Source organism: Mesocricetus auratus, unplaced genomic scaffold (genome assembly GCF_017639785.1).
Source record: "Mesocricetus auratus isolate SY011 unplaced genomic scaffold, BCM_Maur_2.0 Super-Scaffold_100004, whole genome shotgun sequence".
In the NCBI taxonomy this organism is placed as follows: Eukaryota; Metazoa; Chordata; class Mammalia; order Rodentia; family Cricetidae; genus Mesocricetus; species Mesocricetus auratus.
This window is the reverse complement of record NW_024429189.1, coordinates 1,893,290-1,914,524: the sequence shown is the minus strand read 5'-3', so window position 1 is coordinate 1,914,524 and position 21,235 is coordinate 1,893,290. Positions and strand designations below refer to the sequence as shown.

Genomic DNA, 21,235 nt, shown 5'->3' with positions numbered 1-21,235 from the left:
CTGAAACTAGAGTTAGACAGTTGTGAGGGATCTATGTGGGTTCTGGGAATTGAACCCAGGTCCTCTGGAAGAGCATCCAGTGCTCTTAACTGCTGAGCCATCTCTCCAGCCCCCTCCTGGTTGATTTTTTTTTAAGAGAATATATTAAAAAAAGACTTTGTAGTAGTGATCTCAGAGGCTTCATTGCCATAGAAAATTTCCTGTCTCTGTTTTGTCAAAATCTGTTTTTGCTTTTGCGCTGTAGATGAATGAGTGGCCCATGATGCTGTACACTTGCTTTCGTTTCTCCAGGCATTCCTGCTAAATGAAGATTTGGGTGACTCCTTAGACAGTGTGGAAGCTCTTCTGAAGAAGCATGAGGACTTTGAGAAATCGCTCAGCGCCCAGGAAGAAAAAATCACAGTAAGACCTACTTCTTGTCATGTGGTCCACAGAATAAACAATCCATTTCTGAGAGGTTGGGGAGCTGTCTGCAGAGTACTCCCCAGGAACATGTAAACCCTCATAATGACATCATTCGATCTTGTACATGTAACACAGCTTTATGGAACACAGTCACTTGCTTGATGGAACCCTCCCAGTTGAGATGTAACTTTAACTGACACTAAATCAGAGTAAGGCTGCATGTGCTCTTTCCATAAAGAAAACACTTTAGTAGAAAGAATACTTCTGACATGTATGAGGTGCCCATACAGCAGTTGATGTCTGTACACTTGAGGGGAATGAGTAGTCTTCATAGTATCAAGCAGAATCCTCCACTTTACAACAGTGATGTCTGTGTCTGTAGAGTTTACTCCTGAGAACCAGCTACTTATTTTAAAAAAAAAAAAAGAAAATTACCTCATAACATTTTACATTTAGGATTTCGTGTTAGACCAAATTGTTAGCTATCCTAGGTACATGCAGCTTGTGAGCTACATGTTGGACGTGCCTTCAGGTGAGCATAAGCAGCCAGCTGGGCCCAGTGGTGGGTGCATGTCCCACTGCATTAGGATGTTTTCTCTATAGCTTAGGCTAGGGCACAGTGCTCAGTGACAACTCTTGCCTTCCTTTGTAGGCACTGGATGAGTTTGCAACCAAACTAATCCAAAATAATCACTACGCAATGGAAGATGTGGCCACTCGCCGAGATGCTGTGAGTTCCCTGCTCTTTCATGCTCCTTTTTTGTAGTGTGCAGGTTCCCTTTCTGAGATATTTGTTGCAGTTCAATTGAGCTGGCCACTTTTTGAGGTGTATGAACTGTAAAATCACATGATCCCTGTCTTTCAGCTCCTTAGCCGCCGAAATGCCCTCCATGAGCGAGCAATGCACCGCCGGGCCCAGCTGGCCGATTCCTTCCACCTGCAGCAGTTCTTCCGTGATTCTGATGAGCTTAAAAGTTGGGTCAACGAGAAGATGAAAACTGCCACCGATGAAGCTTATAAAGTAATGTTCAATCAGTTTTGTCATGTAGTACATGTGTAAGCTAAATAATCTTGTAGCTACAAAAAAGGGAGGGGAGAGTCCACAAACCACACTAGTTAATGTATGCTGACAGTTTTACACTCTAGTTAAAGGCCCTCTTTTTTTGATTGGCAGGATCCATCCAACCTGCAAGGCAAAGTCCAAAAGCATCAAGCTTTTGAGGCTGAGCTTTCAGCAAACCAGAGCCGTATTGATGCCCTAGAGAAAGCTGGGCAAAAGCTAATAGACGTCAACCACTATGCCAAGGAAGAAGTAGCAGCTCGTATGGATGAGGTCATCAGTTTGTGGAAGAAACTTCTAGAGGCCACAGAACTGAAAGGTGGGAGAAAATAGATGGAAGTGTTTGATAGGAGTGTTTGGGAAACTAAACACTTCTCTTTGGCTCAGCATTCTTGGCTTGACACTACCTAGAAAAGGCAGGGTGATAGTTTTGCTGTTAAGGATTGTGTGCTATATAGGGATTCCTTGACTTGGGTTCTCAATACTGCCATCATTTGGTAAGTGTGATTGAAAGGGATGGTTGGTTAGCGAGACTAAAAGGAATGAATTGAGCATTCTCACTTAAAATCACAGATGAGCTGTGAGCCATGGAAGTGAAGATGCTTTCCAGAAAGCCTCCAGTTCAGCCTGTAGAATATAAAGCAGAGGTCATGCTCGAGGGTTTCCTTCATCTATTTAGTAAAACTGGATAATGACTAAGATTCTCACCATCATCCTCCACCAGGATACCATGGATCATGATCACATTATCTAACAGAAAATTAAACCCATTTCCTTGAACAGGAATAAAGCTCCGTGAAGCCAACCAGCAGCAGCAATTTAATCGCAATGTTGAGGACATTGAATTGTGGCTGTATGAAGTTGAAGGTCACTTGGCTTCAGATGATTATGGCAAAGACCTCACCAATGTCCAGAACCTCCAGAAGAAGCATGCCCTGCTAGAGGCAGATGTGGCTGCTCACCAGGTGGAATGGGGAATGGGACCTGTGGTGGGACAGGACAGTGCTAAATGGGAGAGTGATGAACATTGAACATTTCAAGGGGGAAAGATGAAGTATAGGGCTGTCTTACAGAACTCTACATGTTTCTACTTAAAGTGTTCTCTGAGAGCCTAAAATGAGGGAAGGCCATGGCAGAACAAATATTCTCAGGGTAGGACAAACACCATGTTAACATTTTTTGGTGTTTGATGAATCCTCACCCCAAGTAATAGGTTGGTGATGTACAGCCTGAATCTCTGGTTGTAGTTTTCAAACTTTATCTTCTTGGTCCCAGGATCGAATCGATGGCATCACAATTCAGGCCCGCCAGTTTCAAGATGCTGGCCATTTTGATGCGGAAAACATTAAGAAGAAGCAAGAGGCCCTTGTTGCCCGCTATGAGGCTCTCAAAGAACCCATGGTAGCCCGGAAACAGAAGTTGGCAGATTCTCTTCGTCTGCAGCAGCTCTTCCGAGATGTGGAGGATGAGGAAACCTGGATTAGAGAAAAGGAGCCTATTGCTGCATCCACTAACAGAGGTTAGTTTATCAGGCAGAACCATGCCACTGCAGCATCTCATAGCATAAAGGAGAGGCAGTCAGATGATGTCTAGATCCCTGCACTGCAGCACTGATGGGAGCCCACAGTGTTGGTTCAGTGCCATTTGATGAGAGAATGGGTTTTGCTTTTAGGCAAAGATCTAATTGGAGTCCAGAATCTGCTAAAGAAGCATCAAGCTTTACAAGCAGAAATTGCTGGGCATGAACCCCGAATCAAAGCAGTAACACAGAAGGGAAACGCCATGGTGGAAGAAGGTGAGTGTGGTCAGTGACAGGACCTGGTTTTGCTCTTTATGTCTTTCCACTGTTGGTTCAGTACATGGACCTGTAGCCAATGAGGCCAAGTCTGAGTCCCCATCTCATTCTGTCTTACATGACCTTGACCAGGCCTCGTCTTGTGAGTTTTGATGTTATGTCAGTATATTTCTCACCATCATCCCTCCAGGCCATTTTGCTGCAGAGGATGTGAAGGCCAAACTGAGTGAGCTCAACCAGAAATGGGAGGCACTGAAAGCCAAAGCCTCCCAGCGGAGGCAAGATCTGGAGGACTCACTGCAGGCCCAGCAGTACTTTGCCGATGCCAACGAGGCTGAGTCCTGGATGCGGGAGAAGGAGCCCATTGTGGGCAGTACCGACTATGGAAAGGATGAGGACTCTGCTGAGGTAGCTCAAACATGAGCATCACAGGCACTTAGGAAATGGGCCTGGCCTAGGGTAGAAAGCAGGGTAGCAGAAAAGGTGTCATAGGAAAGGCAAAGTATCCTGCAGCTGCTTTTAAAGGTGTTTAAGAATCATTTTTTGCTTTTTATTTTGCAAGTTCAGAGAGAAGACTTCCTGTTATCACCTTCAACTATTAAGTCTCATTTATTCTCCATCATGTGTATGCAGACATGTAGTCAGACCAGCACATACAAGCATGCCAACACTGACACCTATGCAAACTTAGCAATGCATGTACATGCAACATTTGATAGATACATACACCAACACACACTTACCCTTTTTGCTAATCATCTGTTGTGTTACTGTAACTCTTATGTTTGATTCGTAAAGATCTGAGGCAGTTGTCTCCTGACCTACCTCTTGACAGTCTTGTCAACAGAATGAGGCAGCTGGGGCCACTGCTCGGTGGTAAAGCACTAGTGTAGCATGTACACAGTTCTGGATTCCATTCCCAGTACCAAAAACCTCCCTAGGTGAGTGGAGCCTTCACATGAACAGTATTTTCCCTGAGAATAGGAGAACCAAAAATATTGGAAATGGTGTTAGTGGGAAGTGACAAAGTAGCCTTGTAAAGAGAGATTCTTAAGAATGTGAGACAACTGTCCCTTGTGTGTCTATACATTTCAGAGACTCAAGAACTAGGTAAAGCATGGGGGGGGGGTAGATTGTAACCCAGCAGTATTTCTTCTCTGAAATTAAGAGGAAAAAGAGATGGGCTGGCAAGATGGCTTAGTGGGTAAAGGCCTTTGTGCTAAGCCTGAGTTCAATACCCAGGCCGTATGGTGGAATCAAGAGAACTGACTTCTGTAAGTTGTCCTCTGACCTCTATGCGCCACAGTGTATGCACACACACACAAAAAGTAAGTATAAGCCAACATCAATGGGAAAAATCCCACAAGGTCCTACTCCTAGATGACAAGCTATCAGTGATCAGTGGATTAGAGAGGGCAAATCAGTTTTCCTCCAGGGACAAGCTTCCATGTAGGTTATCCAGTCACAAGTAGTCAGCCCTGGACACAAGTACATATGTGCAACAATAAATGTACTCAGTACGGTCTGTGTGTGTGTGTGTGTGTCTGTCTGTCTGTCTGTCTGTGTGTGTGTGTGTGTGAGAGAGAGAGAGAGAGAGAGAATGGTAATTGTAGAAAAGGAGGTCATGAATTTGGAATATGGCAGTAGTTGAAGGAGAGAGGGGAGGAGAGATGTGGATACACTACTTGTGTATGATCTCAAAAATACAAAATTTTTAAAAATATGCAAAATATAAAAAATAGGAATGTACAGGGCAGTTTGCAGTCATATGGCAAAGGGCCTCTGAAGAAAGACAAGGTTCCCTATGTATGGTTTCAGGCTCTGCTCAAGAAGCATGAAGCTTTGATGTCTGATCTCAGTGCCTATGGCAGCAGCATCCAGGCTTTGCGAGAGCAGGCCCAGTCGTGCCGGGTAAGTATTGCTGCTGTTCTAGAGTACTGAGGGCCCAGGATGGGGCAAGGGAAATTGACAGACATTTAAAGCTATGGGCAATATTCTTTGGTTTGAGTTTGTTCGTTTGTCACTGTGTAGACCAGGCTGGACCCAAACTTGAGTAAATCCACCCGCTGGAGTGCTGTGATAAAGGCACATGCCACCATACCTGCTATGGGCAACGTTCTCCTCCACAAAGGTCTAATTTAATTGAGGAGAGTTTTTGTTTGGTTACTCCCCACCCCCCCACCCTCTTTTGGTGTTTCAATAATAGGGTCTCACTTTGTAGTCCAGGTAGGCCTCAAACTTCTTCCCCTTTGGCTTCTCAAGTGCTCAATTTATAGGCATGAGCTAACATACCTGGATTTTTCAGTCATATATTTGTTTTAATGCTCAACAGCTTGAACAAATCTTTTTTGGTAGCTTCTGTAAAGAACTGTCAAGGAGCTGTCAGTAGTGGCACAAACCTTTAATCAAAAGCAGCACTTAGGAAGCAGGGACAGATAGATCTCCAGGATGTGTTCCAAGCCCACCTGGTCTGTGAGAGAGAGACCCTGCCTTAAAAAAACAAAACACACAAAAAAAGTTGAAGTTGGACTGTTGTGTTCTTGGCTGGCATATTATGAGTGTCATTTAATCATTTTGCGTTTCCTTTGGGTTGTTAGCAACAAGTGGCCCCCATGGATGATGAGACCGGGAAGGAGCTGGTCTTGGCTCTCTACGACTATCAGGAAAAGAGCCCTCGTGAGGTCACCATGAAGAAAGGGGATATTCTCACCTTGCTCAACAGCACCAACAAGGCAAGGCACAGGATGGCCAGGGTTGGATACCTCAGCACCATGGATTGTGCTCTCTGCTGGATATTCTTGGGTAGAATGGGAAGAGAGAAGAGGGTTACTTTGTCAAACTCCCAGTCACTTTCATTTATCAAAGGCCACATATGACTAGGGAAGTACTAGATCAGTCTTCTTGAGTCTGACATGTACAAGCAGTGCCAAGAGTCACCTGCAGGGTCCTTAGAACTGCAATCAAGTGTCTCTGGGTGAACACTATCCCTTCTGAGCAGTGGCTTGTTTGCTCCATAACATGCTGTTGGTAGTGGTTGTTTATGGTGCTGGCCTTGGGCAGGCATTGTATACCACTGAGCCTTTGTCTCTTGGTTACTCATCTAGACTGTATAGTTATCTCAAGGTTAGCAGATAGCTGGAGGCAGCTGTAATACATCTTACACACTTCAAGTTAAATATTGCCCAGTACATCAGCCTTTCTTCCTTAGCACATGCTGGTATGACACTGTCCTTGAAGGGAGGGATGTGTTTCTCTACATAATACTTGACTGCTCATGAGGGAGCCTGTCTCCCATCTTATTTAAGGTCAAAGAACTATTCTGCCCATTGCTAGGGAACCCTTATTTGACCCCATCCTGAGTGATTAAGGAAACCTGTGAGTCTTACCTGTTGTCACTATCTTTTTAACTGAAACCCAAGTCTCTTGTCCATCTAGTTTGTACAAGAGCAGTATTGCCCTGCCACACTTTTGACAATGTGGTGTCTACTGTGTACTTGGTAACTTCTAAGCACATGTGGCAGATAATTGAATTATTGTTAGTATAACTGAAGTTTTTGATGAGTATGGCTCCAATGTACAAAAACTGAATAGGTCTGTGTTGCTAGTGATTGCAGTGTTGGACAGCATAGTTTTAAACTAACTGCACAAGGGAAAGCTCTTCTCCATGGTTAACTGCATCTCTAACCTGTGACCCTCCATGTATGGTAGTACAGAATGACTTTAATCTGTCACAGGCCTCTTGAAGTAATAGAGCTTCTTTGTGTGTGTCTCCTACACACGTATGCAAATAGACCAGTGTATTAAGGGCTGGAGAGGTGGATAATCAGTTAGGAGTACTTGGTCTTCTTCCAGAGGAGTTCAGTTCCCAGCACTTGTGTCAAAAGGCTTACAACACCCTATGACTCTGGCTCCAAGAAAATCTGACACTCTTCTGGCCTCCTTGGGCATACATGCAAGCACACACTTGTAACATACACACAGAGGCACAAAATGAAAAAATTGACCAGTGTGAGCTCTTTCTTGGGAAAAGAATATGTTTTCAGTCCTCTTTTTCTCTCTCTTAGGACTGGTGGAAAGTGGAAGTGAATGATCGTCAGGGTTTTGTGCCAGCTGCGTATGTGAAGAAACTGGACCCCGCCCAGTCAGCCTCAAGGGAGAACCTTCTGGAAGAGCAGGGCAGCATTGCGCTGCGGCAGGGCCAAATCGACAACCAGTAAGGGCTCGCACACACATAGCACAGGCTAGACAGCACTCAGGGCTTAATCCAACCCTCAAGCCAAATACAGTCTCAGGAGCCCTCTACGCTCTCTGTTTCAGTCAAGTCTCCTAACCTACAAACCTCCCTGTTAGAGCCCAAGTTCTTGACTATTAACTTAATCTCACTTGTTTTTTTCCTGTGATTCTGAGCTGCTTTTTCTAAACCACATTTTACTACTTGATACAATGTCAGCCATTGTCTTGCAGACAAGATTCTATTGGCGCTTTTCAGATATCTTACACCTTGACTCTCGCTCCCTTTGGACAGCTGCCTAGAGAGCTGCCTCTCTCTTCCTTAGCTTTGTGTTCAGAGAATGCAATTTTTTTAAACTGATTTTTCTCCTCATCATATAGATGAGCCCCATATTGTACAACATGTCTGTCCTATAGTGCATACCTTAGTCTACTAGTGAAATCAATAGCTTTGGGCACCTGGGAAATACCCAGGAAGTATATTTCTAAGCCCAGTAGGACTTAGAATTAGACCTTTTCTGACCTTAATGATCTTGAAATGACAAGAACCATTTGTCCGTTTACAGATTCTTTCTCTGTTACTCATAGACAAGGAGACAGTTGTGTTTGTGTTCTTGTCACAACCCTGGGTCATGAAAGAGCACAGGTGTTGATGGAGGTAGTGTAGCTGAACTGGCTGTTAGAGTCAGCACTGTCCTTCAAGTCTGTTTTGTCCCCTGGCCTTGCCCTGTGCAGTTAAGTGTTTGCAGTATAGGGAACACTGCCTTAAGTATAGCAGACTTGTCAGAAAAGTGAAGGTAAACTAATCCTCTCATTTAATTTTCCTACTCTTGCTCCACTGTGATTTTATTCATGGCCTGGGCTGCTTCTAAGAGCTTTTGAATGATGCCTAAGTTTTCCCAACTTCAAGCATCCGCCATCATGGCACCAGTCGGAGCTGCTGCTTTTCATTCCTGTGGATTAATCCCACTAATGTGTGCATGCTTTTGCTGTACCCCCTCTGTGCAGGACACGCATAACTAAGGAGGCCGGCAGTGTATCTCTGCGTATGAAACAGGTGGAAGAACTGTGAGTAGGCTGAGAGCCTCGCTGAGCTCCCCCATGTCCACTGCTACGCCTGTCCATTCCCCCCTGCCGCTTTTCTCCCGAGCCCTGTCCATTCAGAAAAAGGTGGTGCAGGGGACCTGTCACATCTGTAGCTCCGCTTTACTGGCTATGGGAGAGCTCTCAGTGGAACTGCTCTCCTCTGTTGTGTCTGCCTACTTGCGTTTGGAATGGTGTTGGTTCACTCTGGTTTCCTGATAGAGCAGGAGCAGTCTCTATAAACCTGCAGCCAGTTTTGTCGTATTCTTCAGGAAGGTGGAAATCCAGTGCTGCTTAGAGGTTGAGGGGCTCAGATTTCTGGTGATTTGTTACTTTTTTTAGAAGCTTAGATTTGGTGATTTTCAGATTTTTCTTTGACGTTGAATTTCACCTCTTACTCAGATTTGTTTTTGTGTCTAAAGATAGTGGCACCTCAGCTTTTTTGTATCTCAGTTCTCATTGGTTAGAGAATTCTTTGATTCTTCTTAGGTCTTGGAGATGATGATGTTGTATACGTACTCTACACATTATCTGATTCTTTCAGTAACTTGCTCAATAATACACAGATCACTATGGAAATGTCCTACTGGCCAGAGTTGGAACATCCCTTATTGGACTATCTTAAAACGTATATCTTATCCCACTTAGGAGCTGCTCAGAGAATTATAAAAACCAGGAAAATCCCTTATATACATTATGTAGTTTCATCATTTTGTAGCTTCATCTCATCTCTCCAATGTATTTGCATGGACCTTTTGTTTCTGTGCTAAGTGCTTGGTTTCAGGCTTCTGTGGTCATATAAATTGCAAAATTGGCCTGGAGATGAGTGCCCCCAGACAATTGTGACCAGTGCACTGTGAGCTTATCCTGAAGCTGTAGTTTGGGTGCTTAGTCTCCTCATCTTTGTATGCTCTGATCCTTTGTTGATCCTTTGTTGCTAGGTATCATCATTATAAACTCATGCCTTGGATCATACTCAGATGCCTAGTGGTTGTCTTGTGTTAGAATCTTTGGCTTCTTGCCCATTTTGTCACCCTCTTGACTTCTGTCAGATATCAGTCTCTGCTGGAACTGGGTGAGAAGCGCAAAGGCATGTTGGAGAAGAGTTGTAAGAAGTTCATGTTGTTCCGGGAAGCAAATGAGCTACAGCAGTGGATCAATGAGAAGGAAGCTGCTCTAACCAGTGAAGAGGTTGGCACAGACTTGGAGCAGGTTGAGGTGCTGCAGAAAAAGTTTGATGACTTCCAGAAGGTATGAAAAACTTGCAGCATGGCTGCAAAGTTGTGTAAATATCTAGTTCTTGAGGCTGGAGGCATGCATGGCTCAGCAGTTAAGGGCTCCCAAGGAGCCAGGTTCCAATCCCAGCATCCACATAGTGTCTCAACAACCATCTATACCTCCAGTTTACTTCCTCCACAGCTATCAGGAACAAACTTGGTACATAAACACATATGAATGCAAATACACATAAAATTAATAATTTGAAAAAATTAAAGATTATTATGTAGTGTTCTGCCTGCACGTTGGTAGAGGGCAGCAGATCTCACTACAGATGGTTGTGAGCCACCATGTGGTTGCGGGGAATTGAACTCAGGACCTTTGGAAGAGCAGCCAGAGCTCTTAACCTCTGAATCATCTCTCTGGCTGAGTGGGTGTCGTGCCTGTGTGCATGCATGCGTGTGTGTTCTCACTGGGCCATAGTAGTGCACAACTTTATCCCAGCACTGGGAGGCAGAGGCAGGTGGATCTCTGTGAGTTTGAGGCCAGCCCAGTCTACAAATCAAGTTTCAGGACAGCTTGGGCTATTACACAGAAACATTGTCTCTAAAAAGGAGGGTGATAGGGTTATTCTCAGGACATGAAATGGCTTATTGTGTAAAGCCTTTTGCCACCAAGCCTGAGGTTTTTCTGAGTTCAATCTCCAGGACCCACTTGATGGCTGGAGAGAACGCACAAGTTGTCCTTTAACCTCATATATGTACTATGGCGCACTCCCTCCCACCACAAAACAACAAAAACAAAGTTTTAAATAGTGAAGATAACACGGATTGTGCAGTCTGTATGACTTAGAATTTACTCTCTGCAGCATCTGTGTTTGTCCTGTGCTGGGAACTTAAAGTGTCCCCCTCCCCCCTGACTTGCTATAGTGTGTTTAATTGTTGTGACCTTTACTTTATAGGATCTGAAAGCCAATGAATCTCGACTGAAGGACATTAACAAGGTAGCTGAAGACCTGGAATCTGAAGGTCTGATGGCAGAGGAAGTACAGGCTGTGCAGCAGCAGGTGGGTGTATTAAACTTGGATCAGGGTTCTTTAGTCCTTCATCACCCCAGAGGTCACATTTTGTAAGATTTGAGGCCAGTGTAGTTCACACTTCATCCTATGCTCTCCCTGTCTATGCCCATGAAGAGCTGTGGAAGTTAAATGTCTGTGGTGTCATTGGCTTCAAGTTCTTGAGTTCCTTAAATTGATAAATGTTTGGCATTTGATTTGGAGTTGTGCAAGCCAGTGAACTAGATTTCCAGTCTGTTTACTGGGACTCTTCTTTCCACCTGCATTTATGGCACTCTGAAGCATGTTTCTTCTGTTTTAACCCAATTTTCTTCTCTTCCTTCTCTCCTCATAGGAGGTGTATGGCATGATGCCCAGGGTAAGTCACAGGGTTCCATGTGGATCTCAAACTTGGCAGAATTCAGATTGGGAAGAATGTAAAAGCAAGAACATTGACCTTTTGTTGTGTAAGAATGTAAAAAAGAAATTCTAGGCATCCATGATGCCTGCCATTCTCCAGAACAAAAGTTGAAGGGGTTTTGTTATTAGTTGTACTGTGTAGCCCAGGTTGGAATGGAGCTCATTATGTAGCTCAGACTGGCTACAAGTTCACAATTCTTCTGCCTCATCCTCCCTAATGCTGGGGTTCTAAGAACTTACCACCTATTTGGCCAAAACATGTTTGATCTTTGTCATTCTAAAATTTTTTCCCTAATAGATCCTTATTGTTTATGTTTGCTTTATTTTTCTCAAATCTATGAGTGTGGCGTAAAGAAAAGATGGGCATTACATTGAATTTCTTCATTCTTTCCATCGCTTACTCTATTTGGGGAAGAAAAAAAAAACAATAGGGTGCCATAGAGTTGGCTCAGCAGTCAAGCAGTTACCAGCAGTTGTTGCTCTTGCAGAGAATCTGAATTCAATTTCAGCACCCACATGATATGATGGATTGCTCACAACCATCCTTAACTTCCATTCCAAGTAAAACGATGCCCTCTTCTCAACACCCTGCACACTAGGCATGCAGGTGGTGCGTGTACATACATGCAGCCAACATTATACACACAGGATAAATCTTAACAGGGGAGGGGGATTGTTTTATGTGTTTAGTGATTCCTTTCAGCCAGCCTTAGGTTGGTTGCTCTGAGTTCCATGGCAGTGAAGATAAACTGCTGGGATTCCTCTGGGATCACAGTTGCTTACTGGGAAGATTCTGTGCTTACGTCATGCTGCCTAACTCCTTTTTCTTTGACTAGGATGAAGCAGATTCCAAGACAGCCTCCCCGTGGAAGGTAAGGACTCCTTTGCACATTACTAGTGCCAAGTGTTTTTCAGGAACTTGCAGCATATTGTTTTTTTGTGTGTGCCTTTTTCTTCATGTCCAGCTTGTTGTGAACTTTCCCTTGGTTGGTGTGGCCTCCTTGTAACCTTAGTGGCTGTATTCTATTGTCTGTGGAATTGGGAAGTCTAATAATACACAGAAACAGAATGCCCAGTAAGAGTAGGCCATCTTGATCCCAGAGTAAACCTCATGTGGGGAAATCATCCATTATCAGGTGTTACCCAGCAGGATGGCAGAGGATGATAGGACTGTTACTAGGACTGAGAATGTTAGTGACAGTGTGCCTCCTGTCTGTTATCAAGGAAGCCAGTGTATGGAAGGGCCCATCTGCAAAGCAGGAAGGGGAAGAGCAAGTTACCCCTACAGCTGACGTTACTCACACACCAGAGCAGCAAAGCTGTGCTGGGGAATGTGGAAGGAGGCCTGTATACTGTGCTTCCAGCTAAGGTTACACCACCAGCTACACACATTTAATTTTATAGGAAGTTCTATTCTGACTCAGCTCTTTTAATACATTGCTTAAACTACAAACAAGTTACAGGTAGAATTCTGTGTTACATAAAAGTACATTTTCAGGACATATAATAAAAAAGGGTATGGGACTTTTTCTCATTTGATTCAGTTCTCCATATCCCACTGTTATTTTTCTCATAGCAAAATTTAATGAATTTAACTTCCTTTCTGAATACTCTGCCAAGCTCTCTGGCAGTGTAGCAATGTATATTCTTTTGGGGGTGGGAGGAAACAGGGTATCAGTATATAATCCAGGCTAGCCTTGAACTCGCATAGACCTGCCTACTCTTGCATCCCAAGTGCTGAAATTAAAGGTGTGCACCACAATGCCTAGCTGAAAAGAAGTTTCTAGAATTACACTTGTTTCTTGTGTGCATATGTCTATGGGAGTGAGCATACACCACAGTGTGCTTATGGAGATCAAAGGACAGTTTGCCGGAGTTGGTTCTCCCTTTTGTACTATGTAGATCCTGAGGGTTGAAAGGTCATCAAGTTGGCAGCAGATGCCTTACTTGCTGAACCATCTTACTGGCACAGATCTAGATATCGTTGTGAATTGTCTCCTGTTTCTAAGAAGGAGAGGGAGATGATGGCACTGCCTTCTGGACCTTGTATCCCACCCGCATGTCATCTGGGGTTCGTGGGAACATTTGATGGCTTCCCTTCTGTGCCTCAGAACTGAACCCTGCCTCCTTTTGTCATACTTCAAAGATTTTGAGCCAAGAGGAGTTTTTTGTTTTGTTTATAAGCTGGGTGGGATAGGACATTATTAGTGAAACAATCACAGCAATCAGTGTATGTAGAACTGTTTTCTGAGCCAAGTGTTGGTGGTACATGCCTTTCATCCCAGCATTTGGGAGGCAGAGGCAGGTGAATCTCTGTGAGTTCGAAACCAGCCTGGTCTATAGAGTGAGTTCCAGGACAGGCTCCAAAGCAATACAGGGAAACCCTGTCTCGAAAAAAAAGAACTGTTTTTTGGAGGGTTCTTTGGTTTGGACAATAAAGTACACCATTCATGCCTCTAAGCTGCCCTTCCTTTAGCAGCCATCCTCAAGGTTTCACTCTCTGCTTGGGTGTGTCTCACCCTGCAGTCAACTCCACTTATGTAGTTGGTGTTTTCTCATACCTTCGTAGTAGCTCGAGTTTTTATTAATGCCACTGCTTCGGATGTTGTCAGTGTCTGTGTAGGGTAATGTTAGTTTGAGTGTTGGGACTTCCTTAGTGGCACTAGCAGATCTGTCTCTAGTGGAAAGTCTCTTGACTGGTTTCCCTATGCTCTGTTCTCACAGTCTGCTCGCCTGATGGTCCACACAGTGGCCACCTTCAACTCCATCAAGGTAAGAAGTGGTGACCAGATACCTTGCTTACCCATGCTTTTCTTCACTGTTGTCCTTCTCTTGACTACAGAAGAAGGCATGTTGTGACCCAGCCCACTTCCATAGGTCTCAGAAACATCCTCAACCATCCTCATCAAATGCCGAGAGTCATGCAGTAATTTGATCAGGATTTTTGTTGCTTTCGTTTCTCAGGAGAGGGTTTCTCTGTGTAGCCCTGGCTGTCCTGGAACTCACTCTGTAGACCAGACTGGCCTCGAACTCAGAGATAGGTGCAGATCCACCTATCTCTGCTTATTGAATGCTTGATCAGGTTTCTCTATCCAGACTTTAGTATGAGTGTAGCTTAGTTACTTTTCTATTGCTGTGACAAAACATTATGACAAAAACAAAGTGTAAAAGAAAGTGTTTAATCAGGCTTATGGTTTCAGGTTAGAGTCCATGATGGAATGTCAGCAGGAACAGCTGAGACTCTTGTCTTATTCTACAAACAGGAGGCAGAGATAATATACTTGGAATGGCTAATCTTTTGAAACCTCAAAACCTGCCCCCAACTGCTAGTAACACACCTCCCCAACAAAGCAAACAGTTCAACCAATGGGGACCAAGTATTCAAACAGTAGTCCATAAGTACTATTCTCACCCAGACCAGCACAGAGCAGCACTGAAAATCTTCACTGGGATTTCCTGTGAAGCAAGAACCTTAACAACTCACTTTTCCTGCTACCTGCACTCACCTTCCCCAGTTCTGCTCTGGCCCAAAACTTCTTTGGTCATAGTACTGAGAGAAGACTCTTAGATGTCTTAGCTTGTAACTTAAGTGTCACATGCAGGCACCAGTGTATTGGAAAGAAGCACAAAGTCAGTTTCTCACAGTGTTGCAAAGAGTGTTCCTAGATCAGACATTTGAGGGATTTTCAGACTATTGGATATGAGTAGTTTTGATCACTGTTGTGGTACACTGCAGTGTATTTGCAAGAATGATTGGAAATGGAAAATTACAGATATCCTGTCACTTCCAGTTGAATCATTTTCCTAAGGCCTGCTTGTGGGTGTGCCAGAACAGGCTAGAAGAGGGCTGATGTTACCATTCTCCTGCAGGAGCTGAATGAGCGTTGGCGGTCCTTACAGCAGCTGGCTGAGGAACGCAGCCAGCTCTTGGGCAGTGCACATGAAGTACAGAGGTTCCACAGGTGAGGGTTGGCTGGGGCAGGAAACTGAAGACCTTTGCCCCTCAAAGATGCGGCTTGTTAAGTGGAATCTCAGCATAAGTAGCTATGTCTCGTTGATGTTTGGGCTCTTAACATCAAAGCCATGTTAGGCACAGTGAATGCTCAGTTAATACTGTTAATACTCCTGAGAGTGAATTGTGTAACTATAACAGACACACAAATGCCAGCCTAAGAGGTTTTCTCTGATTGCCCTGGAACAAAGGCTATGTTGGCACTCACTGTGTGCCTTACCTACAGAGATGCTGATGAAACCAAAGAATGGATTGAAGAGAAGAATCAGGCCCTGAACACAGACAATTATGGCCATGATCTAGCCAGTGTCCAGGCCCTGCAGCGCAAGCATGAAGGCTTTGAGAGGGACCTTGCAGCTCTGGGTGACAAGGTGAGAGATGCTTGGGGAAAGCTGAGGCCTAAACTCTGCTGAGCACAGCTGTTTCTCTGGGCGTTCTTACTACTTTTTTCCTGTAGGTGAATTCCCTTGGCGAGACAGCCCAGCGCCTGATCCAGTCCCACCCTGAATCTGCAGAGGACTTGAAGGAAAAGTGCACAGAATTAAACCAGGCCTGGACCAGCCTAGGGAAGCGTGCAGACCAGCGCAAGGCTAAATTGGGTGACTCCCATGACCTGCAGCGCTTCCTAAGTGATTTCCGGTAAAAAACCAAGTGTCTTTCTTAGTTATGTTTCTGTGATCGAACACCATGACCAAGTCAGCTTACATAAAAAACTGTTTAGGGCCCGCAGTTTCAGAGAATTAAGAGTTCATGGCCATCATGGTGGGGGGGAGCATGGCAGCAGGTATGGCATTGAAGCAGTATTTGACAGCGCACATCTTGAGACACAGCTGCAAGGTTGAGAGAACTAACTGGAATGGAGGGGGCTTGTGGAGTCAGCCCCAGTGATAGATCTCCAGAAAGCCCGGCTGCCTAATCCTTCCCAAACAGTTCACCAAGCAGAAAACAAATATTCTGATGCATGAACCATTCTCATTCAAATAGCATACCAAATGTCACTCAGAGATATTGGCTGCATAGGACCATCTTTGTAATAGTTAATTTTACTATTAAAGTAGCCATTTAGTATAAAATATTCAAATTACCAAAAATCTTTAAACTGTACTGTAGGTATATGCATGTATACTCAGGTCCATATCACCATGATACACTTAAATCTTTTCTACCAACTTTTTTGATATAAAATAGTATCATAGAGAAGTTGAAAGAGCCATATAGAAGCCGGGTGATGGTGGTGCAAGACTTTAATCCCAGAACTCAGGAAACAGGCAAGCAAATCTCAGTAAGTTCGATGCCAGCCTGGTCTACAAAGCAAGTTCCAAGACAGGACTGTTAACACAGAGAAACCCTGTCTTGAAAAGCTATAAAAAATAAATAAGAGTCATACAAAATAAACTGTGGTATTGTTGCCTGTAGTTACCAGTTAATTTTATGACACTCATTAATTACAGGTTCTTTTTGTTGTTGTTGCTTTTTTTTTTTTAAGATTTGTGAAATACATATACAGTGTTCTGCATGCAGGTATGCCTGCAGGCCAGAAGAGGGCACCACATCTCATTATAGATGGTTGTGAGCCACCATGTGGTTGCTGGAAATTGAACTAACCCCTGAGCCATCTCTCCAACCCTGCTGTTGTTTTTTTCTTTTCTTTTATTTCTTTTGGTTTTTTTGAGACAGGGTTTCTCTGTATTGTTTTGGAGGCTGTCCTGGAACTCGCTCTGTAGACCAGGTTGGTCTCAAACTCACAGAGATCCGTCTGCCTCTGCCTCCTGAGTGCTGGTATTAAATGCATGTGCCACCAGTGCCTGGCTTGTTGTTTTTTTCCAGACAAGGTTTATCTGTGTAACAGTCCTGGTTGTTCTGGAACTTACTGTATAGACCAGTCTGGCCTCTAACTAACTACCAGACATCCACCCGCCTCTGCCTCCCAAGTGCCTGGACTATAGATGTGTACCACCACTGCCTGAGAGTTCTTTTGTTTTCTCAGAAACAGTAAAGTATAGGGCTCATCATTATCCTCACCACCTTTCATGAATTCACTAATACTGTCTAAGCCCACTGGGTGATGGTGGCACATCATCCCAGGGAGGCAGAGGCAGGTGGATCTCAGTTTGAGACCAGCCTGGTCTACAGATCAAGTTCCAGGACAGTTAAGGCTGTTACACATTGAAACCCTGACTTGAAAAAAAAATCTAAACTCATATTCACATTTTCTTGGTTTTCTCCAATATTAATTTCACAAGTAGGAGTCTAGAGATTCTGTTTTATTCAGGGTCCCTCAACCTGGAGCAAGCAGTGTCTCTAGACTGTTGTCTTTCATGCCAGTATCATTTTTGAGGAGTGTAAGCCAGGTGTCTCAGCAAATTTCCCATGATGTAGTGCTTCTGTCTTTTAATGTCTGTGATATTTCACTGAAGGGTGATGGGCAGCATGCAGAGCATTTGTGTGGTCTCAGATGTTCCCTCTGCTTGGACGGGAACCAGTAGATGGAACCACTTCACTTTCCAGGCTAGAGTCCTCTGGAAAAGCAGAAAGTGCACTTAACCATGGAGGCATCTCTCCAGTCCTCAGCTGTTCATTTTTCCTGTGAAGAAGTCTGGGTTTTTGTTTGTTTGTTAGCTTTTTATAAATAGATTTTTTTTTGGTTTTGGTGTTTGTTTGTTTGTTTGTTTTGAGGGGGTTGTTTTGTATTGGGCAGAGCCCCTCATGAATGTAGGTACCTGAAGAGGCCAGAAGAAGGAATTCAACTTTCTGAAGCTGAAATTGTGGGTGAATACTAGAAAATAAACTTGCGTCTTTTTTTTGTTTTGTTTTTTTGAGACAGTGTTTCCCTGTGTATCTTTGGAGCCTGCTCTGTAGACCAGGCTGGTCTCAAACTCACAGAGATCCACCTGCGTCTGCCTCCCAAGTGCTGGGATTAAAGGTGTGCCCACCACCGCCTGGCAACCTGAGTCATCTAAGAGCATTATTCAGGGCTGTAGGTAGTTCACCATTTAAAAGCACTGTAGACCCAGGTTCAATTTCTATCACCCACATATCTGTGATCCCAGATCCAAGGGATCCCGCAACCTCTTCTGACTTGTGCATGGTACACAGACACACACGCAGGCCAAACAGTCCATACACATAAAATTAAAGCAAGAAAAAAAACAAGAGGAAAGCAGAAAAACAAGAACAGTAAGCACTCTTTATTTTTTAATGTTTGCACATATGTATGGGCATTTTACTTGTGTGTGTCTGTACCACTGTGTGCCTGGTGACTGAGGGATCAGAAGGATGACAAATCCCCTGGAACTGGCTTGTGAGCCACCATGGTGATGCTGGAAACTGAACCTGTATCCTCTCCGCCACTAAGTATCCCAAAGATGGGTTTTTGTTGTTTTGTTTTGTTTTTTGTTATTGCTGTTTGTTTGGGGGTTTTGAATTTTTTTTCTTCCACAGTGTTTGATTATTACATTTATGTTTGTACATGCATCCCATGTGAATGCTAGAGGACCACTTGGAAAGTCACTTCTCTCCATTGTGTGTGTTCAGAAAATCAATTCAGGCCTTTACTCATGGAGCCATCTTACTGCCCCCACACTCAGACCCCTTCTTTTATCATGTATGTCTTAAATTGGAGGGGGTGTTTGTGTGTGGCAAGGTTTCTCTTTGTAGTTCTGGTCTTAGAACTTACTTTGTGGGGCTGGAGAGATGGCTCAGAGTTTAAGAGCAGTGACTGCTCTTCCAGAGGTCTTGAGTTCAATTCCCAGCAACCACATGGTGGCTGACAACCATCTACAATTCAATCTGGTGTATATGTAATAAATAAATAAATCTTTAAAAAAAAAGAACTTACTTTGTATACTAAGTAAGCCTGGAACTCAGAGAGCACCTGCCTCTGCCTCTCAGTGCTGGGATAAAAGTTGTGTAACCATGCCCAACTCTCCTCCTTTCATTAAAAAAAATGACTTTTTTTACATTACAAATATATCATTTATTTCCACCTTACCTGCAAGTCCTCCTATGGACTCCATTTTATTCTCTTTCAAATTCATAGCCTGTTTCTTTTAGTGTGTGTGTGTGTGTGTGTGTGTGTACATACATATACATACATACATGAATATATTCCTAAATACAACCAGCTTAGTCTGTAATGTGTTGCTTTTTTTGTTGTTTGTTTTCATTTTCAGGGTTGACCATTTGGTATTGGGTAGAATGTTCTTCCTTGGGGAAGGTTGTTTCTCCCCATCTCAGCATTCCATAGTTACCTGTGGTTCAAAAAATTAAAAAAAAACAAAAAAACCAGGGTTTCTCTGTGTAGCCCTGGCTGTCCTAAACTTACTTCGTAGACCAGACTGGCCTCGAACTCAGAAATGTCTGTCTCTGCCCCCTGAATGCTGAAGGTGTACATCACCACTGTCTGGCCTACAGTTCTTTATTTGGTGTTGAATCCTTGAAAGCTTTTCCCTTTCCACATTAACATGTCTATTGGCATTGTCTTTCTTTGCGACATTTAGGCAGCCACTTTGCTGAGACTATTGGTGTAACTTGTGACATTTCTAAGAGACACAGCCTCACAGCAAACCCCCTGTTCCTCTGGCTCTTATGATCTTTCTGCTCCTCTTCTGCAGTGTCCCCTGAGCCTTAAGTGCAGGAGCTATACTGTAGACGTGTCAGTTGGAAGTGGGCTCCGTGACTGCATTTTGACTGGCTGTGGTTGTCTGTAATGATCTTCATGATGGGTGGGAATTACCCATACCCAGCTAGACCCAGGAGAAGGATCCCCTTCCTTTTTTTGGTAACACACACACAAGAGGCTATAAGACCCAGCCCTAGCTGGGTGTTGGTGGCGCACGCCTTTAATCCCAGCACTCAGGAGGCAGAGGCAGGCGGATCTCTGTGAGTTCGAGGCCAGCCTGGTCTACAAAGTGAGTTCCAGGACAGCCTCCAAAGCCACAGAGAAACCCTGTCTCGAAAAAACCAAAAAAAAAAAAAAAAAAAAAAAAAGACCCAGCCCTGTTCAGTATATGACTAGGTTAATCTAAAATAACCTTCTGGAAGCTGGATGATGGTTCAGCGGTTAAGAGTACTGACTGTTGGGCTGGAGAGATGGCTCAGAGGTTAAGAGCACTGGCTGCTCTTCCAGAGGTCCTGAGTTCAATTCCTAGCAACCATATGGTGGCTCACAACCATCTGTAATGAGATCTGGTACCCTCTTCTGGCATGCAGGCAGAACATTGTATACATATTAATAAATAAAATCTTTAAAAAAAAATAAGAGTACTGACTGTTCTTCCAGAGGACCCAGGTTCAATTCTCAGCACCAATGTGGCAGCTCACAACTGTCTGTTAACTATAGTTCCAGGGGACCCAACACCCATGACTAAACACTAATGCACATAAAATACAAATAAATTAATTAAGATAGCTTTGACAGTTTCAAAAATAGTAATAATAACTTTCTGAGGCAGGAATGATGCAGCCATTTCCTCCACAGGAGGCCTGTTTGTTGCCAGATAGTACAAGGGGTGTTATCTCTGTGAATCTGGTTTCTAGGGACCTCATGTCTTGGATCAATGGAATCCGAGGGTTGGTATCTTCAGATGAGCTAGCCAAGGATGTCACTGGAGCTGAGGCTTTGCTGGAACGCCACCAGGTAGGTCTTACCTGCTTCTTAGTGGCCTTCCCCTTCCCCTTCTTGGGATCCAGTGGTTGGTGCTAGTGTGGGCACCTTCTGCAAGTTACCTAATCACTTCTCTCCCCTTGGCAGGAACACAGGACAGAAATCGATGCCAGGGCTGGCACTTTCCAGGCGTTTGAGCAGTTTGGACAGCAGCTGTTGGCTCATGGACACTATGCCAGCCCAGAGATCAAGGAGAAACTTGATATTCTTGATCAGGAGCGTACAGACCTGGAAAAGGCCTGGGTTCAGCGCAGAATGATGCTGGACCACTGCTTGGAGTTGCAGGTGTGTGC

The 21,235-nt window shown here is 44.0% G+C and overlaps 1 protein-coding gene across 8 annotated transcripts in view; it reads left to right on the top strand.

The window, feature by feature from the left end:
* Positions 1–21,235, top strand: part of Sptan1 (spectrin alpha, non-erythrocytic 1) — a 68,569-nt gene that overhangs the window by 26,707 nt on the left and 20,627 nt on the right. For 5 of the 8 annotated variants that reach the window (XM_040745080.1, XM_013124800.2, XM_040745077.1 and 2 more), the window contains 22 exons: positions 292–402; positions 1,058–1,135; positions 1,271–1,426; positions 1,580–1,784; positions 2,249–2,430; positions 2,741–2,984; positions 3,138–3,260; positions 3,451–3,668; positions 5,079–5,171; positions 5,858–5,992; positions 7,325–7,473; positions 8,499–8,558; positions 9,626–9,824; positions 10,753–10,857; positions 11,201–11,224; positions 12,102–12,137; positions 13,990–14,037; positions 15,136–15,227; positions 15,504–15,648; positions 15,735–15,916; positions 20,816–20,915; positions 21,030–21,227. In XM_040745080.1, coding sequence (XP_040601014.1) covers positions 292–402; positions 1,058–1,135; positions 1,271–1,426; positions 1,580–1,784; positions 2,249–2,430; positions 2,741–2,984; positions 3,138–3,260; positions 3,451–3,668; positions 5,079–5,171; positions 5,858–5,992; positions 7,325–7,473; positions 8,499–8,558; positions 9,626–9,824; positions 10,753–10,857; positions 11,201–11,224; positions 12,102–12,137; positions 13,990–14,037; positions 15,136–15,227; positions 15,504–15,648; positions 15,735–15,916; positions 20,816–20,915; positions 21,030–21,227 — 2,883 coding nt within the window. The remainder of the gene's footprint in view (positions 1–291; positions 403–1,057; positions 1,136–1,270; positions 1,427–1,579; positions 1,785–2,248; positions 2,431–2,740; positions 2,985–3,137; positions 3,261–3,450; positions 3,669–5,078; positions 5,172–5,857; positions 5,993–7,324; positions 7,474–8,498; positions 8,559–9,625; positions 9,825–10,752; positions 10,858–11,200; positions 11,225–12,101; positions 12,138–13,989; positions 14,038–15,135; positions 15,228–15,503; positions 15,649–15,734; positions 15,917–20,815; positions 20,916–21,029; positions 21,228–21,235) is intronic. The other 3 variants (XM_013124802.2, XM_013124801.2, XM_040745078.1) reach the window with 1 other exon arrangement.